Source organism: Microsporum canis, genomic scaffold, assembly GCF_000151145.1.
Source record: "Microsporum canis CBS 113480 supercont1.2 genomic scaffold, whole genome shotgun sequence".
NCBI lineage: Eukaryota > Fungi > Ascomycota > Eurotiomycetes > Onygenales > Arthrodermataceae > Microsporum > Microsporum canis.
In genome coordinates, this window is record NW_003299168.1 from 991040 (window position 1) to 1004747 (window position 13708).

The following is a 13708-nucleotide window of genomic DNA, read 5'->3' on the forward strand; positions in this document are numbered from 1 at the left end:
CGAAGATAAAGAAGATGAAGATGTAAAAGAGGGAGGAGTAGAAGTAGATGGGGTAGTATAAAAAGAAGTAAAGGACAGGTCAACAGGGGGATAACTCCAGGTTCTCCAGACCGTTGTTGTTGGCTGTCTCGAGGTCGGTGGAAAGGTCAGTCGCTCAAATCAGGATTGGCAACGAAAAGCCTCACGCCCGTCATACTGGAGGTGCGTTCGTCGACGCTGCCCCGTCGTTTCAGATCATCCGAGATCTTGCGTTTCTGCATGGCCGTCGATATTCCGGTGGGAGCAGTCATTTCCGTAATCTTGCCGAACTCGTCCTCTTCTTCACTATGTGATGTGGCAGGACGTTGATCAGACGTGTTGGTCGACGACCGATTAGGAGTAGCTACGAAATCCTCATCCTTGAGGTGCTCCAGTGGAGCGGCAGGCGTCTCGACAATGTCTGGTATATCGGCGTTTGGAGGGGTATTATTTGCACTGCTACTGCTGCTCAGTCGAGTCTGCTGGGCCCGCTGGTGAGCAACAGACATTCGATTGCTGGCCGTCGAGCTTCTACCGCTTCCCGTACGTTGATGTATGGGCTGGCCAAGGTCAATGCGGTCATCAAACTCGTCGTCTCCGTCCCCGACTTCGTTTGCGCTCAATCGCAGGGGGACGCCGGCCCCGACCATTGTGCTTGTGTTGTAGCTTATAGAACGGCCGTTACCGCTGTGTCTGATCTTTCCACCGCTGATCAGGGTGCTGCTGCGTGTGGACGAGCTGCCGTGCACCTCTAGCAGCGCACGCTGTTTGGCGGCACGACGCTGAGCGAGGAGGCGGGGGTCCTCCGCCTGAGCTCGATCACACCATACGGTAGCCTTTTGCTTGCGCATGAGAGCAACATAGCTGACCTGCGGCCGCTGGGAGGAGGTGCTGTATCTGATATCAGAGCTGATCTGGCTCATTTGGCGGGTAGGGGGCGCGTTCCCACCAGTAGAGGTAGTGCATGTGGTAGCATTCGACGCTCTACGTGATGGGGGGGCAACGCCATAAGGTGATCGCTGCTGCTGTTGTTGTTGCTGCTGTTGCTGGTAGAGCTGGTGCTGGTGCTGGTGCTGGTGTGGCGGTTGCGGGTGTGGGCTGTGTTGGTGGAACTGGCGATGGGGATACTGCTGCTGGTGCTGCGGGTATCCCGCCATCGACTCCCTCATGGGCTGCATGTCGACAGGCAACAAAGACGAGCTCGTGGTGCGAGGGCGATACTGAGTGCTGACCGGTCTGGCGATGCTGCTGCCGCTGCTGCTGGCCTGGTGCGACGGGGCGTCAGCAAGGTGGTGGGAGCTGCTGCTGGAGTCAAGCGTGTGGAACTGGAAACCAGCATTGCCCGGCACCGGCTTGCGGGGAGGAGCCTTGTATACGGGCGAGCGATAGTCTGCCATCGTCATTCGGCCTGCCAGTCTCGTTTCTTTTGTTTCTTCTTCGTCTTCGTCTTCTTCTCCGTCTTCCCGTCTCCTGGTGGCTGCTTGCTTGCTTCCTGGCGGCTACGTTGATAGGGGGTTTCGATCGACGGAGCGGACGAAGAGAAATACGAGACCTGCGAAAGAGAGACAAGCTGCTAGGAGGTCTCTATCATTTGATACGGACGTCTCCAGCTTCGCCACTAGAGCTGTCAGCGATGCAGCGTTGAAAGGGTCGAAGGTGGTTGAGATTGGAATTTCGCGGTCGCAAAGACGAAGAAGAAAAATGGGCCGGCGGCGGCTCTGGCGCGACACCAAAACCTCGGTATATTCTTTTATGGATTAATGAAAGATATAAATATACATTAAATATCTAGATAGAGAGAGAGAGTCTATATACAGCGAAGAAGAGAGATACTACTTTGTATATAGCGAGCGAGCTCATGCTTAAAGAAAAATCTTACAACGTCGCAACCAAACGCCACCGACCACATAGTCGAAACCTTCCAACGCGACAGTGACAGCGAGCTTCCTGCGGGCGGTGGTTCCATCTGAGCCGCCTTTGCCTTGGGTTCACTGCCCGGTCGCAGATATATTAATACATCGAAGAGTGGAAGAGAAAAAACAAGCATTTGCGGCGATGCAAGGGGGGCGCGAGGAGGAACTCCAGGTACCATTTCGACGGGATCTCTATACATACATATATATTATTATGCATCTATCTAACGAGGATATTCTATAGGCGTCCTGAAGGAAACTCGATGTCTACTATTAAAATATCAAGGGGAAGCCGTGGAGTTTTGATGCCGTAGCAGCTTCACCCTGACATTCCATCCAGGCAGACAGCTCGAGATGAACAAGAAAAAGGGCTGAGAGAGTGATGAGACTGGCCTCCGGCTCGCCAAAACAAAGGATAATAGGAGACTATAAATAGGGGCTATGGCTCTTCGCTAATTTCAGCTCCTATCAAGTCGAGCTCGGGATGATACGAAGCGGCTCAAGCAAGCAGCGCAGCGACGGACAGGCAGCGACGGAGTGAGGGAGAGATACACGCATGGCTTGACGCAAGGCGACTGGCGAGCCGTTAGATGGCGTCGACGACGGGTTAATGTGATATGCAGGTCACAGAGCCTGACGAGGCGTGGTTGGCTTGATATCGACGTTGCTATGGGCGTTGACGCATATATAACAGCTCAATGGCTTGCTACCACTAATAGTGGCCCATGTTATTACCACCACCTATGACGGCATCCTTGGGTGTTTCGTTTCTTTTTGCAGGTTTCTCGCTTGCAGGGCCAGAGAGAACCCATGCCTGCCCCTGAAATAAGAACTTCATCTCGACACTTACCCCGAACCAAACATATGCAAAGGACTTATATGCAAAGGACAAGTCAGAGCCAGCCTTTCTCCACCGCAGCGAAAGCTAGCCGCAAGATGGATATCTAAGCCCTAGCCGGCAAGCTCGATGAACTGTATATCAGACAAAGAATCCAGCCATTGGCATGAACAATAACAAGCCAGCAGCCAGTCAAGACCCTCCCCATGACTATTATTGCATCATCATCACCGTCACGGCCTTCAAACAAATCCTTCAACAGGTTCTTGTCAATAAATCTAATGGTGGACATTATCATGCTCCTCATTATTGGTGGCGGACGCTAGGACTCGACTCCCGGCCATCCAAGTGGAGAGAAACCATAGATCTTCGCTGGCACTATTATTTCACGGCTTTTTTGCTGCAGAAGACACCGAGTAGGAAGTCTATATGCTTATTATGCCTGACTTCAACTCTTTTAAAGCGTGGTACTTCGCTGGGGGATTCCCTCTTTCTCGTGTAATGCCTTCTCGTCTATTCGTCCCATCCAGCACGAGTCATGGAGTCCAAAGGCGAACCTGATGCTATCTGCAGTACACCGGCAGGTGTAGCGGAAGATAATACGAATAGTCCTCTGCCGTTGGAAGTTGACGATGATGTACGTTGCTATCATACTCACGTCGCTTTGGCTGTAGTCAATCCACTGACGAGGAAGGCGATATATAGCATGAAAGCAACTATGAGGATGAGTTGTATAAACCACACTTCCCAATTTTTCTCATGCGGTGCGACCATTTTATGCAAGTCTTCTTCTAACGGGCCTGCAGGTCGAGATACTCAGCCTCTGTAACTTCTAGTGTCGTTGATTACCCCGTTCTACATGGTCGCAGGTATCATGCCTATCGTCAAGGCAGTGAGTATATATACACATACATGTAGGCTATGTGCTTTAACAAGTTTTAATCGCTCGTAGGATATCTGTTTCCCAATGATGAACAAGAGAGCGAAAGACTCGACATACATCATGCCTTGATCAGCTTTCTTTTGAACGGCCGGCTTCATTTGGCACCTATCAGCAAAGACCCTCAACGGGTACTGGATTTATGCACTGGAACTGGAATTGTACGTACGGTCATTCATGTTGCCTGTTGTCTCTACTAACGCTTCATCCCAGTGGGCTATCGCCTTTGGTATATATCAGTATTCTTGAAGAACACATAACTCAGTGGCTAACAGTTTATCAAGCCGATGAGAATCCGTCGGCCGAGGTACTATCCATCTATATCAGTAACAACGCTGTAACTAATTTTGTGCGTAGGTTATCGGAAATGATCTAAGTCCAACTCAGCCTTCCTTGTATGCGGGTCTCAAGAGACACTACTGTCAGTACAGAGTCCGTCAAGCTAATATGCAACAGAGTTCCCCCAAATGTGAAATTCATAGTCGACGATGTTGAAGATGAATGGGGCTATGAAGATAGCCCGTTTGACTATATCCACGGCCGCTTTCTCATCGCGTCTATTAGATGTTGGCAGAAGTTGATACACCAGGCGTTCAAGTATCATTACTCCTTCATATGTCTATTGTCCAATCACCATACCTAACCAGACACTATAGTTGTACTAAACCCGGAGGATGGGTTGAATTCCAGGACTGGGACGGTACCATCCGCAGCGACGATGATACGTTAAATGGAACAGACCTATTGATGCTTCAAGAAAGCGTTAAAGACGCATTCATAGAGATAGGGATCAACGCCAATCCAGGCGCTGAATGCGGTAGCTGGCTGAAAGAAGCTGGATTTATCAACATTACCACTCAGGTTTCTCTAGCCCTTTTATCCTTTTCTCGATAGTTCGCATCTACTAACGTAGCTACCATGATCAGAAATATAAGGTACCGCTGGGGACATGGCCGAAAGACAAGCACTTGAAGGTCATAGGGGCATATAACTTACTCCAACACGATGAAGGGCTGGGAGGGATTGCCAATTTGCCATTGATCCAGAAGGGATGGACGCCGGAGGAAATTCAGGTCCTGCTGGCAAAGGCACGGGGGGACCTGAGAAATCGTTCCATCCATGCATATTTCAATTTGTATGTTTATATAAACTCCCTTGTCCCACCCTTTCTTGTTTGGCTGCTAACTTCCACACTCGGATAGCTACGTTGTATATGGTCAGAAACCTAACGTTTCATGACGAGATTATATATCGCCCGATGGAGTATCCTTTCTTTTCGCTGATTCAGTAATGGAACTTCTTTTATACATTATATACCCTTGATACTCGGTAGCAAGTAAAATATCATACCATTTATATTGGTCAACGTTCTTATGAAGTAAATATTATCAAGCAGCTATGCTGAAGAGATCTTTGGTCTTAAAACTATAGATATCCACGTTATCCCAGCTATTTGCTCATATTCTTATTGAACCTTCCTACGGTAAGTCGAAAAGCTGAGGACGGGGAAGAGCGCATAAGCGGCCAGCCGGGTCCATTCGCGAGTCCGAACTCACGGTATTTCGGAATAACCTGAATTCATAGAAATAATGCTTTGCATCCTCCCACTCTAATATCTCGGCTAGGGGGACCCCAGTCGCCCATAGTTTCAACCATTTTCGAGCAAAATAGACCGTAAGATGTACGTTGTAGCGGTGAACTTGGTAGAAACAGTAATCGTCCAGCTGTTTCATGGCCAAAAAGCGCGCAACCCTCTGGTTCAGGCCTTCATGATAACGAAATTTAACCGTATTTTCAGAAAAGCATCGACTCTTGCTGTCTACAAGTTGAATGGTAGGGAAAAGAGCCATGCTTGTCCGCATGTATATAGGAGCGCCGGCCTTCCTTTCTGGATGTTGCTGGAAGCCAAGAGGCTCCTGTATTTGGATATGCTGCCTGCCCGACCGTCGAAGACGATTTAACCTGCGTGAAACTTCCGGGGTTGGAGCATCTTCTGTCAGAATTCCTATGTTTACCGCTATGTCCTCAAGCTTGGGTACCAAAGGCTTTTTAGGTGGTGGCGTAAGTGCGTCTGCTGTTGTCCAGCGACTAAAAACCATTGTTAGGAACATTTTCAGTTCATCGTCGGTAACGCTATCTTCAGGATCGGTGTATTCCTTGATAATGCGAACACAGTCTTGGAATAGAGCTTTTGGCTCTGGAGAAACTTCGTCAGGGCAACATATTATCGTCTTTGGACCATTGTGCAGGGCAGACAGCGAAGGGCTAGGAGCAGGGTTCGCCATTTTATAGATCCTTATCTCAATGGTTCGTCCTTCGTCCGGTGAGCGGCCACGGTCCAAATTGGATTCGCCTTTGTAATTTTGCTTCGTTGGTTAAGAACAAGTGTAACAAGCACGTAGACAATACTAAGATCAGATAGTTGAAGAGAGAGTCCAGATGCCGTGGTAATTGAAGATTGGAATTAAGATCAAACTGGCAAAATCAAGGCAAAGTAAGAGTAACCTGGGGAGAAAAAGTGAGATTATCAATCGAGGAGTGAGATAAACGAGGAGCCAGCTCTTTGGGCTCAGCCATGTTAGCGCGGCAATCTAGCCATGAAGCGTGAGAAAGTGAACTTCAAGTACAAACGAGTGTGAAACTTGGTGCAATGATCCCGGAATTTATGTTCCCGAGCGTCCCATACTTCAAGGCAACCTCTATGGAAAGTAGGCAGCATTACCAAGATGCATTATAAATGGCCAGAAGTATCCAAATCACCACTGATGGGTTTCTTAATACTCTCCATATAATATGAAGAATGTCACAGCGTAGCACCATCATATCTGGTTGGTCTCTATGCTCTTCGCATTATTATGCCTTGACAAATGGTATCTTGCATGCTAAAAAGAAAAGGGTAAGGCATATTCAACCCAGCTGATTATGTATGTAGCATCACTGCTATATGACCCAGCCGCTCCCATGAGCTATCTCACGAGTTATCGAGCTACCTCGCTCCAGACGCTCGACGTTGTTTATTTCTGAGATGAGAAAGAAAGTCAAAGTCAAAAGAGGCGCCTATATTAGTCATCATTGTTAAAGTCACGTGGGTAATTTATCAAGTTAACGCGTTGAGTTCGCGTTTCCACCAACATTTCAACAGACAAACAGGCAGCGCTCTTGGATGAACAGGGACGAGACGGTTGGACGGCCCATATTTCGCATCGGGGCCTTTTCTTCTCAATACCGTCTTTACTGGATTACCAGGTCTATAACTTGAATTCGACTCCTCGCTCACTCCTCATGAATAGCATTTTCCGACCATCGTCTGATCCCACTAGCCAATACAGAATATTGCTCCTTCAAGCATCATTTATGAACTGGTATTCTCAATTTCACCAATCCTACGTGGACCGGCCATAAACAACTACAACTACAAAGATCAAGGTTGACAGCGCTTTGGGTACAGGATTGAATGATACCGCCTTAGGGAGGAGTACTCTGATATCAAAGTCGCGTGATCCTTTGTTATAGTGCCTAGAAGCATTTGGAAACGGGTAAAAATGACAGAGGTCGATGTCCGTCTAGGAATGAACGGGCTACCGGCTTCCAGAATGACACCCGACCCTCCAGTGAAGCGGGCATTCGATGAGCTGGAAACTACTGATCGTCCTAATACTGCAACGACACAATCTAATGTCGAGAATTATGTGGATCCGAAACCGTCACCCGCCCTCAACCCATCTGCTATAGACACAATCTCTTCTAACATTACAGGCCCCCCACCATCTGGCAATGGAACTGTTGATGGCCCAGCTCCCTCTACGCCGAAAGGCAAGCCTGGAAATCCTAACAAGAAACGGAAACTATCACCTGCTAGTAAAGAGGCTAGGGAACGACAGAAGGCAGAGGAGAAGGCCAAGAAGGAAGAGGAACGAAAAGCGAAAGAAGAAGAGAAAAGAAAACGGGATGAGGAGAAAGAAGAGGAGCGTAAAATAAAAGAAAAAGAGAAAAAGAAGCGCGAAGAGGAGAGGGAGGAGAAAAAACGACAGAGAGAAGAGGAAAAGCAGGCCAAGGAAGATGAGAAGCGTAGAAAGGAGGAAGAAAAGCAAAAGAAAGAGAGGGTATGTAACCTTGAAAGCACCATGGAGAGCCGGCGTGGCTAACATACTACAGTCACAAATGAAGCTGAATGCCTTCTTCACAAAACCGAAGGCCAGCCCCAGCTCTTCAAATGGAGCAGAGCTCAGTGGAGCTAGATCCGCCGCTAACTCGACATCTGAGTCCATGAATAAAGAATCCAACCCGGCCTCTGACTTCGAGCTTGAATTTCCCCCCTTTTTCATTCAGTCACACGTGAAACTTGCTCCAAGCCATCGGTTCGAGCGAGACCCTAGTTCCCTAGGCCACGCTTGCGAAAAGCTCGACAGACTCTGTAAAACAAATTTTGGACTAGCTGATACCATTTCACCGCAACAGTATAATCCTACCGAGCTATTCAAAATGATATCATATAAACGTCACCAGGGTAATCCAACAACTCCATCTGTGAAAGATATTCTACTTAAACTCCAGGAACCTCAACATAATAGTATTGACCTTACGGATGCAAATGGCACGGCAACTCGGGTAGAAAAGCTACTCCGAAGAATACCCATGAAGGTTCTAAATTTCAGAGAAGACGTTAGGCCGCCATATCAAGGCACTTTTACCAAACGGTTAGAACGGACTGCCGCGCGAAAGCTATGTCGAAATCCATTCTGGCGAGGTGTGCCTGACTTTAATTACGATTACGACTCAGAAGCTGAATGGGAAGAACCTGAAGAAGGGGAGGATATCGTTTCAGAAGGCGAAGATGAAATAAGTGACGACGGAGAAGATGATATGGATGATTTCCTAGACGATGGAGATGACGAGCCCGCGAATACCAAACGGAGGATGATTGTTGGAGATCTTGAACCGAAATCTACAGGAATATGTTGGGCCGAAGACAGTGCCGATAATTCAATAATAAATCAACACCGGATGGAAATTATATCAGGTAAGGCTGAAGTCTCCTACAGTGAAGGGGATGTAACTAACTTGACCCAGAAGCCATATCCTTCCCCATTGATCCCTTTTCCACTCAATACTGGGAGACAAAACCGAAAGTACAGCCAGGAAAATCCCCCTTCAAAGTTCCCCATAGGCCATCCTCAACCAAAACATCCTCTTCAAAAACTCAACAATCTTTACTCTCTTCTTCTTCAGCAGCCCAAACCTCAAATCAACCTACCCCAATGGTGGTAATAACAGTCAACAAACCAAAGCCTCGAATTCAATTCCCGGAAGACCAACTTTCTGAGTTCAAGGACGCGGTTTCAGGAAGTAATTTAACCAAGGCCGGATTAATCGAAGTTTTAAAGAAAAGGTATGCTAGAGATTTTTATCCCAGAATATAACTCACAGTCAATATCAAAATGCTGACTATTGACGTTTTCTCGTCGCCCAGATTCCCCAAGGTTTCCAAGGATATCATCAAAGAGACTCTAACTGCCATTGCGGCGCGACGGGGTCAAAAGGAAGTAGATAAGAAATGGGTTTTACTCTAGAGTGCCCATTATATTATCAATATTTCTTCCCGCTCACTCTCTAACCCCAGTGAAGGTTGGACCGCCTTGTCTCATGCATATACCCTATTGTTCAAGGCCGACAACTTTTCTTCATGCTGCCTCTATTATATTTAAGCTCTCATGTTCAGGCGCCAGTTTTACTGTATCGGCTGGCTGTTGTTCATATACCCTTCATCCACGAGTAGATGCCTTAGCATATATGCTAACATTGTGAATATTGTAATTGGGGGGGGCAGGTTTTATTTACTATAGATGAAATTATTCTACATATGAGATATACTGATGAAAGTTCGTGAATAACACGGGTATTACTTCTACGCAACTTTTGGGGTCTTCTTTTTCATTAATGCATGTGGATGGTTATGATTAACACTTAAAGAGGCCTATAATAGGAGATCTGTGTTTAGTGGCCCTAACATTTCCGTTGATTAAAGCATTGCAGTATGGATACTCTAACCTATCTCTTCAAATTCCTCGAGCACAACGCCAGGGGCAACCAACTCAAACTCTTCGCCATCAATACCAGGGGTGAACTCCCTCCACTCATCACCAGAATCTGCAGGTAGAAAATGACGGATACTCCAGGGTAGCTTGAGAGTACGGGCCGCAAGACTTTCTGTTAACTGTAGTGAATTGCCGTCAGGATATACTAGCCTGGCTCTGCATTTGGTGAACCACCAGGAACGTTCCATAGTGTTATATCTATTAGGATGTTCGTCTTCGTGGATGCCACGAGCACTCCTTGAGATCGCCCCAGGAGTGGACAGCATGATATCAAATTTCATTAGCGCTGGCCCAGGGTCGTCCACTCTTTCATATATCTCCACTCTCTGGATCTTTGGGAAATCTTTGTCATTAAGCAGGCGGCGAAGGGACTGCTTGACATCAATTCGAGTAGCAATATCGCCAGGACAACGTGTTGTTGAAGTGCTATCATGAGTGTCAATATCAAAGTTGATAATCAAGGAACGTAAATCCGGTGCTATGGGCTTTTTCCGCCTAGTTTTTTGAGCCGCCGAGGGAATAAAGTCCGGGCAAATGCTATGAAGTCGCAGCCGGAGATGAACAAGATTAGGAATCAGCCGCGCGATAGAGTCACAAAGATGAATATTCCCAACTACCTCAAGCCCGCAAGTATCGATCTCGACGTTCCTGCATGTCTGTGGGAGTTTCTCCAGTAGGAGAGCGAGTCCTATTGCATCAAATGCTGGCCACATTTCGTCCGATGAGGTCCATGAAGGGTGAGGGCATTGTAGTGCAGAATTGTCCACGTGAAATGAAAATGATTCCAGCATGGGAATGTGAATTTCAATCACTTTAGCCAATTGGCGGAGCTGTTTACTGATAGCTTGGGGTAGCATTCCCGTCGGGCAGGCAGTATCAGGCCAGATAGCTTTCGTCAAAACCGTTAACGATTTTATAGGGAGGGATCTTCGTGGATTCTTCACTGCTGTGGCCAAAAAGTACTCGATATCGGCTTCTGTCACTGTCAAAATACAGTAGATAAGTTCGAACGCGATATTGTGCCATTTCTTGCTCACGGATAAGCACATACGGAGGTCAGCTGCCGTGCCACTTTCTCGAATAATAATGAATAAGTTGGTAAGCATATTCTTGTCTCCGAAGAATCTTTCGCTTGATGTTGCCGTCTCTGCTAGCCTCTCCCAAGAGACACGGAAAGGCATGGTGTCGACAGCCTAGGCCTAGGCAGACTAGAGCAACTGGTATGACAGAGAGCTACCAGGCAGGGTCTCCGGCTTTTGGAGACGAGCAGTATCTTTTATATAGTCGCCTTTCTCTTCCATCCAGACATTGACAAGCCGAACACAGCTCTTGAGGCAAGTTCATATTGGAAAGGAAGCTGTGGCCCGCAGAGCATTTGAGCAGGCAGTTGTCACCCAAAAGATATCCGGGGGCATCTTTGTATTGAATATAGACATAATGAGATGTTGTAGATGGATATATCCATCTACCTTTGGGCACATATATTAAATAGATATAACTTACATCGTAACTAGCAGCTTGTTGGCAGCATCCAACTTTATGGGATGAAAAAGGGGCATCCCACAACCGTCTGATCAAAAACCAGAGGTTCGTCGACAGAGTCTGCCATGAGATAGAAGACTATTGAATCCTGTTGGAGTGCTGGTATCATATGGTAATATATCGACTTGCTTTCTTTCTCCTGGCGATGTTGATATAAAGAAGTTTGTTCCAGAAGAAAAAACAAGAGTAAGCTTAAAACAACGACTTATCAAAACCTCACACCAACATCGACTTCCGCGCGATACTCTTAGAACAATAATAATGGAAGTATTATATGAAATCTATGGAGATGAGAGAACATGACACGAAATGCTTATCCTCGTTCTGCAAGCTCGATATCTGCTATGACATCAGATGAGAGACCATGTGAGTAGATGGCTCAGCAGCGGCCTGACACTGTGAATGCATGCCTGACAACACATTCCTCGAGAGCTGAAACTCCGTACAATCCGCCAAACTACTCCTGAGCCTCTGCAACAGCATCCGGAGTCTCCAAGGCTCAGCTGTGAATTGTCCAATATTGGCCACCAGGCTACTATGCCACTGCTTCGAACTGGTTAGTTAGGCCAAAAAAAAAAATACGATAGACTGTTGCCCTTTGACAAAAAGACAACTCAGACGTCTCATTCGCCGTCTGTCTCGATAGCCTCCCCCGTTGCTCCCCCAGAGTTTGTTTTGCTTTCATGCGTTTATGGTGGGATGGGCGTGGCCCAACCAGAGCTGGTATATCAAATGCAAGCGGGGCGCTAGACGTGGTGAAATGCATGCATCGTTGCCAGCTCATCGACCAGACCCTGTCACCATGCTAGTCGCTCATTTGGCGCATCTGGCTGCAGCTGCAGTCAACAGTATTGGTCCATGGGGTGTTTTGAATGTGTGTCAAACAGAAGCAAATGGAGGACACGACGAAGGGGGAGAAAAAGCAAAGGCGGAAGAAGAAAAGCGATGAAGAGGGAAAAGAAAGGAGGAGGAAGAGTTGGCCGGGCAAACAATCCGACTTGAACATGACAAAGCCTTTTTTTACTTTTTTTTTTTTTTTTTTTCATTTTTGCTTCTTTCGCAGAAGGTCGTTTGATGCATCGGACCAACGACGTGGCAGAGCTGATCTGCGACCAAGTCCAAGACCGCCCAAACCCATCTGCACAACGACGCAAAGGGCGACGGGACTGGGCCTATCGTGTCTCTGTCAATTACGAGGAGCATGGCAGTTACGGGGATTACACTCTAGCACGGAAAATCTGCAATCTTCCCTTTCTCTTTCGAAAAAAAAGGATGTCCCCACGGAACTAGAGAAAGCCTCAGCCGTCCGCCATTTGGTTCATATCTTAGGGCTGTCAAAGGCTGATCGCGTTGATATTGCTCCCGTACCAGGCGGTGAGACGGGCAACGAGGCATGGTTGTCTGCGTCTGTTCGACCCATGCAAAGCCGCAACCACGGTCCAGGATAGGATCTCAGCAGGGAGGAGACATTGGAAGGAAAACACAAAATCTATTCTTATAATGCCAGAGAGCACGGAATAATAAGTTAGGCCACCGCTTCTGGGGTAGGAGAAAGTTATTCTGCAGACAAGACAGCCAATTCAAGGTGCAGCTCGAGTTTCAACGCTGGGTTCAACCCTGACCGTTGAAGTATGACATCGCAAAGCTCGTCGCCAGCCGGGCGGTTCATCGAGGTTTCCCGCGTTTCCCTTCTTACTCAGTTGGCATGTATCACCCCTGGTCGCCACTACAAATGGTTACTCCAGACGAAGAACCTCCAAAGGGCCGTACTATCCGTACGCCCCCTTTGCTCTTCTCTCACATGCAGGGAGAGACGACTGCTGCCAATCACACGCCTTTCCAACACGGCGTCCTCTCGCTCCCACGATCAACTCCAGGACCTGGCCATCGCCTTTTGATCGGAGGGAACCGAGCAAGTAAGAAACGACACATCTCTAGCCACTCCAAAGCCATTTCCCCCCATACGGATCAAAGAGCCGCTACAAACCTTGAAGAAACCTACTTGACTATATGATACGGGGATGCCACTTCATACTGACGGGCCTACGGAGTTCCTTCATGTAGCGTACGACTAGCAGAACATAGCAGAACAATAATCGTGATGGGGCGTAAGCAAAATATGTAACCAGCAAAGAAGAAAAAAAAACGCAGTCCTTGTCGAGGCCAACGCACTCCTCCAACACCCCCCCCCTTTATATCATACAACATCGCCGCCGTATGTAGAGGAGAAGCGATAAACCCGTCTTTCTCTTGGTCATCAGTGCCGCAGCCCCCTTCTCCATTGCCAGTTCCTTGTCGTCTGTCTCTTCCCGGGCCTGCAGCGTGTGTGTGCGGTGGTTGTCCTTTTTTTAGACTCCCCTTC

General features: G+C 47.6%; 6 protein-coding genes across 6 annotated transcripts; 3 read left to right on the plus strand and 3 right to left on the minus strand.

Moving 5' to 3' along the window:
• Positions 1-146: 146 nt before the first annotated feature.
• On the minus strand, positions 147-1415 carry MCYG_01810 (conserved hypothetical protein; the record flags this gene model as incomplete). The annotated part of the gene is made up of 2 exons (XM_002848830.1): positions 147-827; positions 849-1415. 2 exons carry the CDS (start codon positions 1413-1415, stop codon positions 147-149), a joined length of 1248 nt encoding a protein of 415 aa, XP_002848876.1.
• Positions 1416-3307: 1892 nt separating this feature from the next.
• On the plus strand, positions 3308-4948 carry MCYG_01811 (conserved hypothetical protein; the record flags this gene model as incomplete). The annotated part of the gene is made up of 9 exons (XM_002848831.1): positions 3308-3406; positions 3475-3533; positions 3576-3661; positions 3722-3870; positions 4067-4104; positions 4166-4306; positions 4366-4570; positions 4636-4844; positions 4912-4948. 9 exons carry the CDS (start codon positions 3308-3310, stop codon positions 4946-4948), a joined length of 1023 nt encoding a protein of 340 aa, XP_002848877.1.
• A 239-nt stretch (positions 4949-5187) lies between these two features.
• Positions 5188-5808, minus strand: MCYG_01812 (uncharacterized protein; the record flags this gene model as incomplete). The annotated part of the gene is made up of 1 exon (XM_002848832.1): positions 5188-5808. The coding sequence occupies one exon, from the start codon at positions 5806-5808 to the stop codon at positions 5188-5190; it is 621 nt and encodes a 206-aa protein (XP_002848878.1).
• A 1443-nt stretch (positions 5809-7251) lies between these two features.
• On the plus strand, positions 7252-9279 carry MCYG_01813 (chromatin assembly factor 1 subunit A; the record flags this gene model as incomplete). Its single annotated transcript, XM_002848833.1, has 4 exons — positions 7252-7812; positions 7865-8729; positions 8780-9098; positions 9180-9279. 4 exons carry the CDS (start codon positions 7252-7254, stop codon positions 9277-9279), a joined length of 1845 nt encoding a protein of 614 aa, XP_002848879.1.
• A 473-nt stretch (positions 9280-9752) lies between these two features.
• On the minus strand, positions 9753-10985 carry MCYG_01814 (conserved hypothetical protein; the record flags this gene model as incomplete). Its single annotated transcript, XM_002848834.1, has 1 exon — positions 9753-10985. One exon carries the CDS (start codon positions 10983-10985, stop codon positions 9753-9755), a length of 1233 nt encoding a protein of 410 aa, XP_002848880.1.
• Positions 10986-13078: 2093 nt separating this feature from the next.
• Positions 13079-13421, plus strand: MCYG_01815 (uncharacterized protein; the record flags this gene model as incomplete). The annotated part of the gene is made up of 2 exons (XM_002848835.1): positions 13079-13262; positions 13411-13421. 2 exons carry the CDS (start codon positions 13079-13081, stop codon positions 13419-13421), a joined length of 195 nt encoding a protein of 64 aa, XP_002848881.1.
• Between the last annotated feature and the right edge of the window lie 287 nt (positions 13422-13708).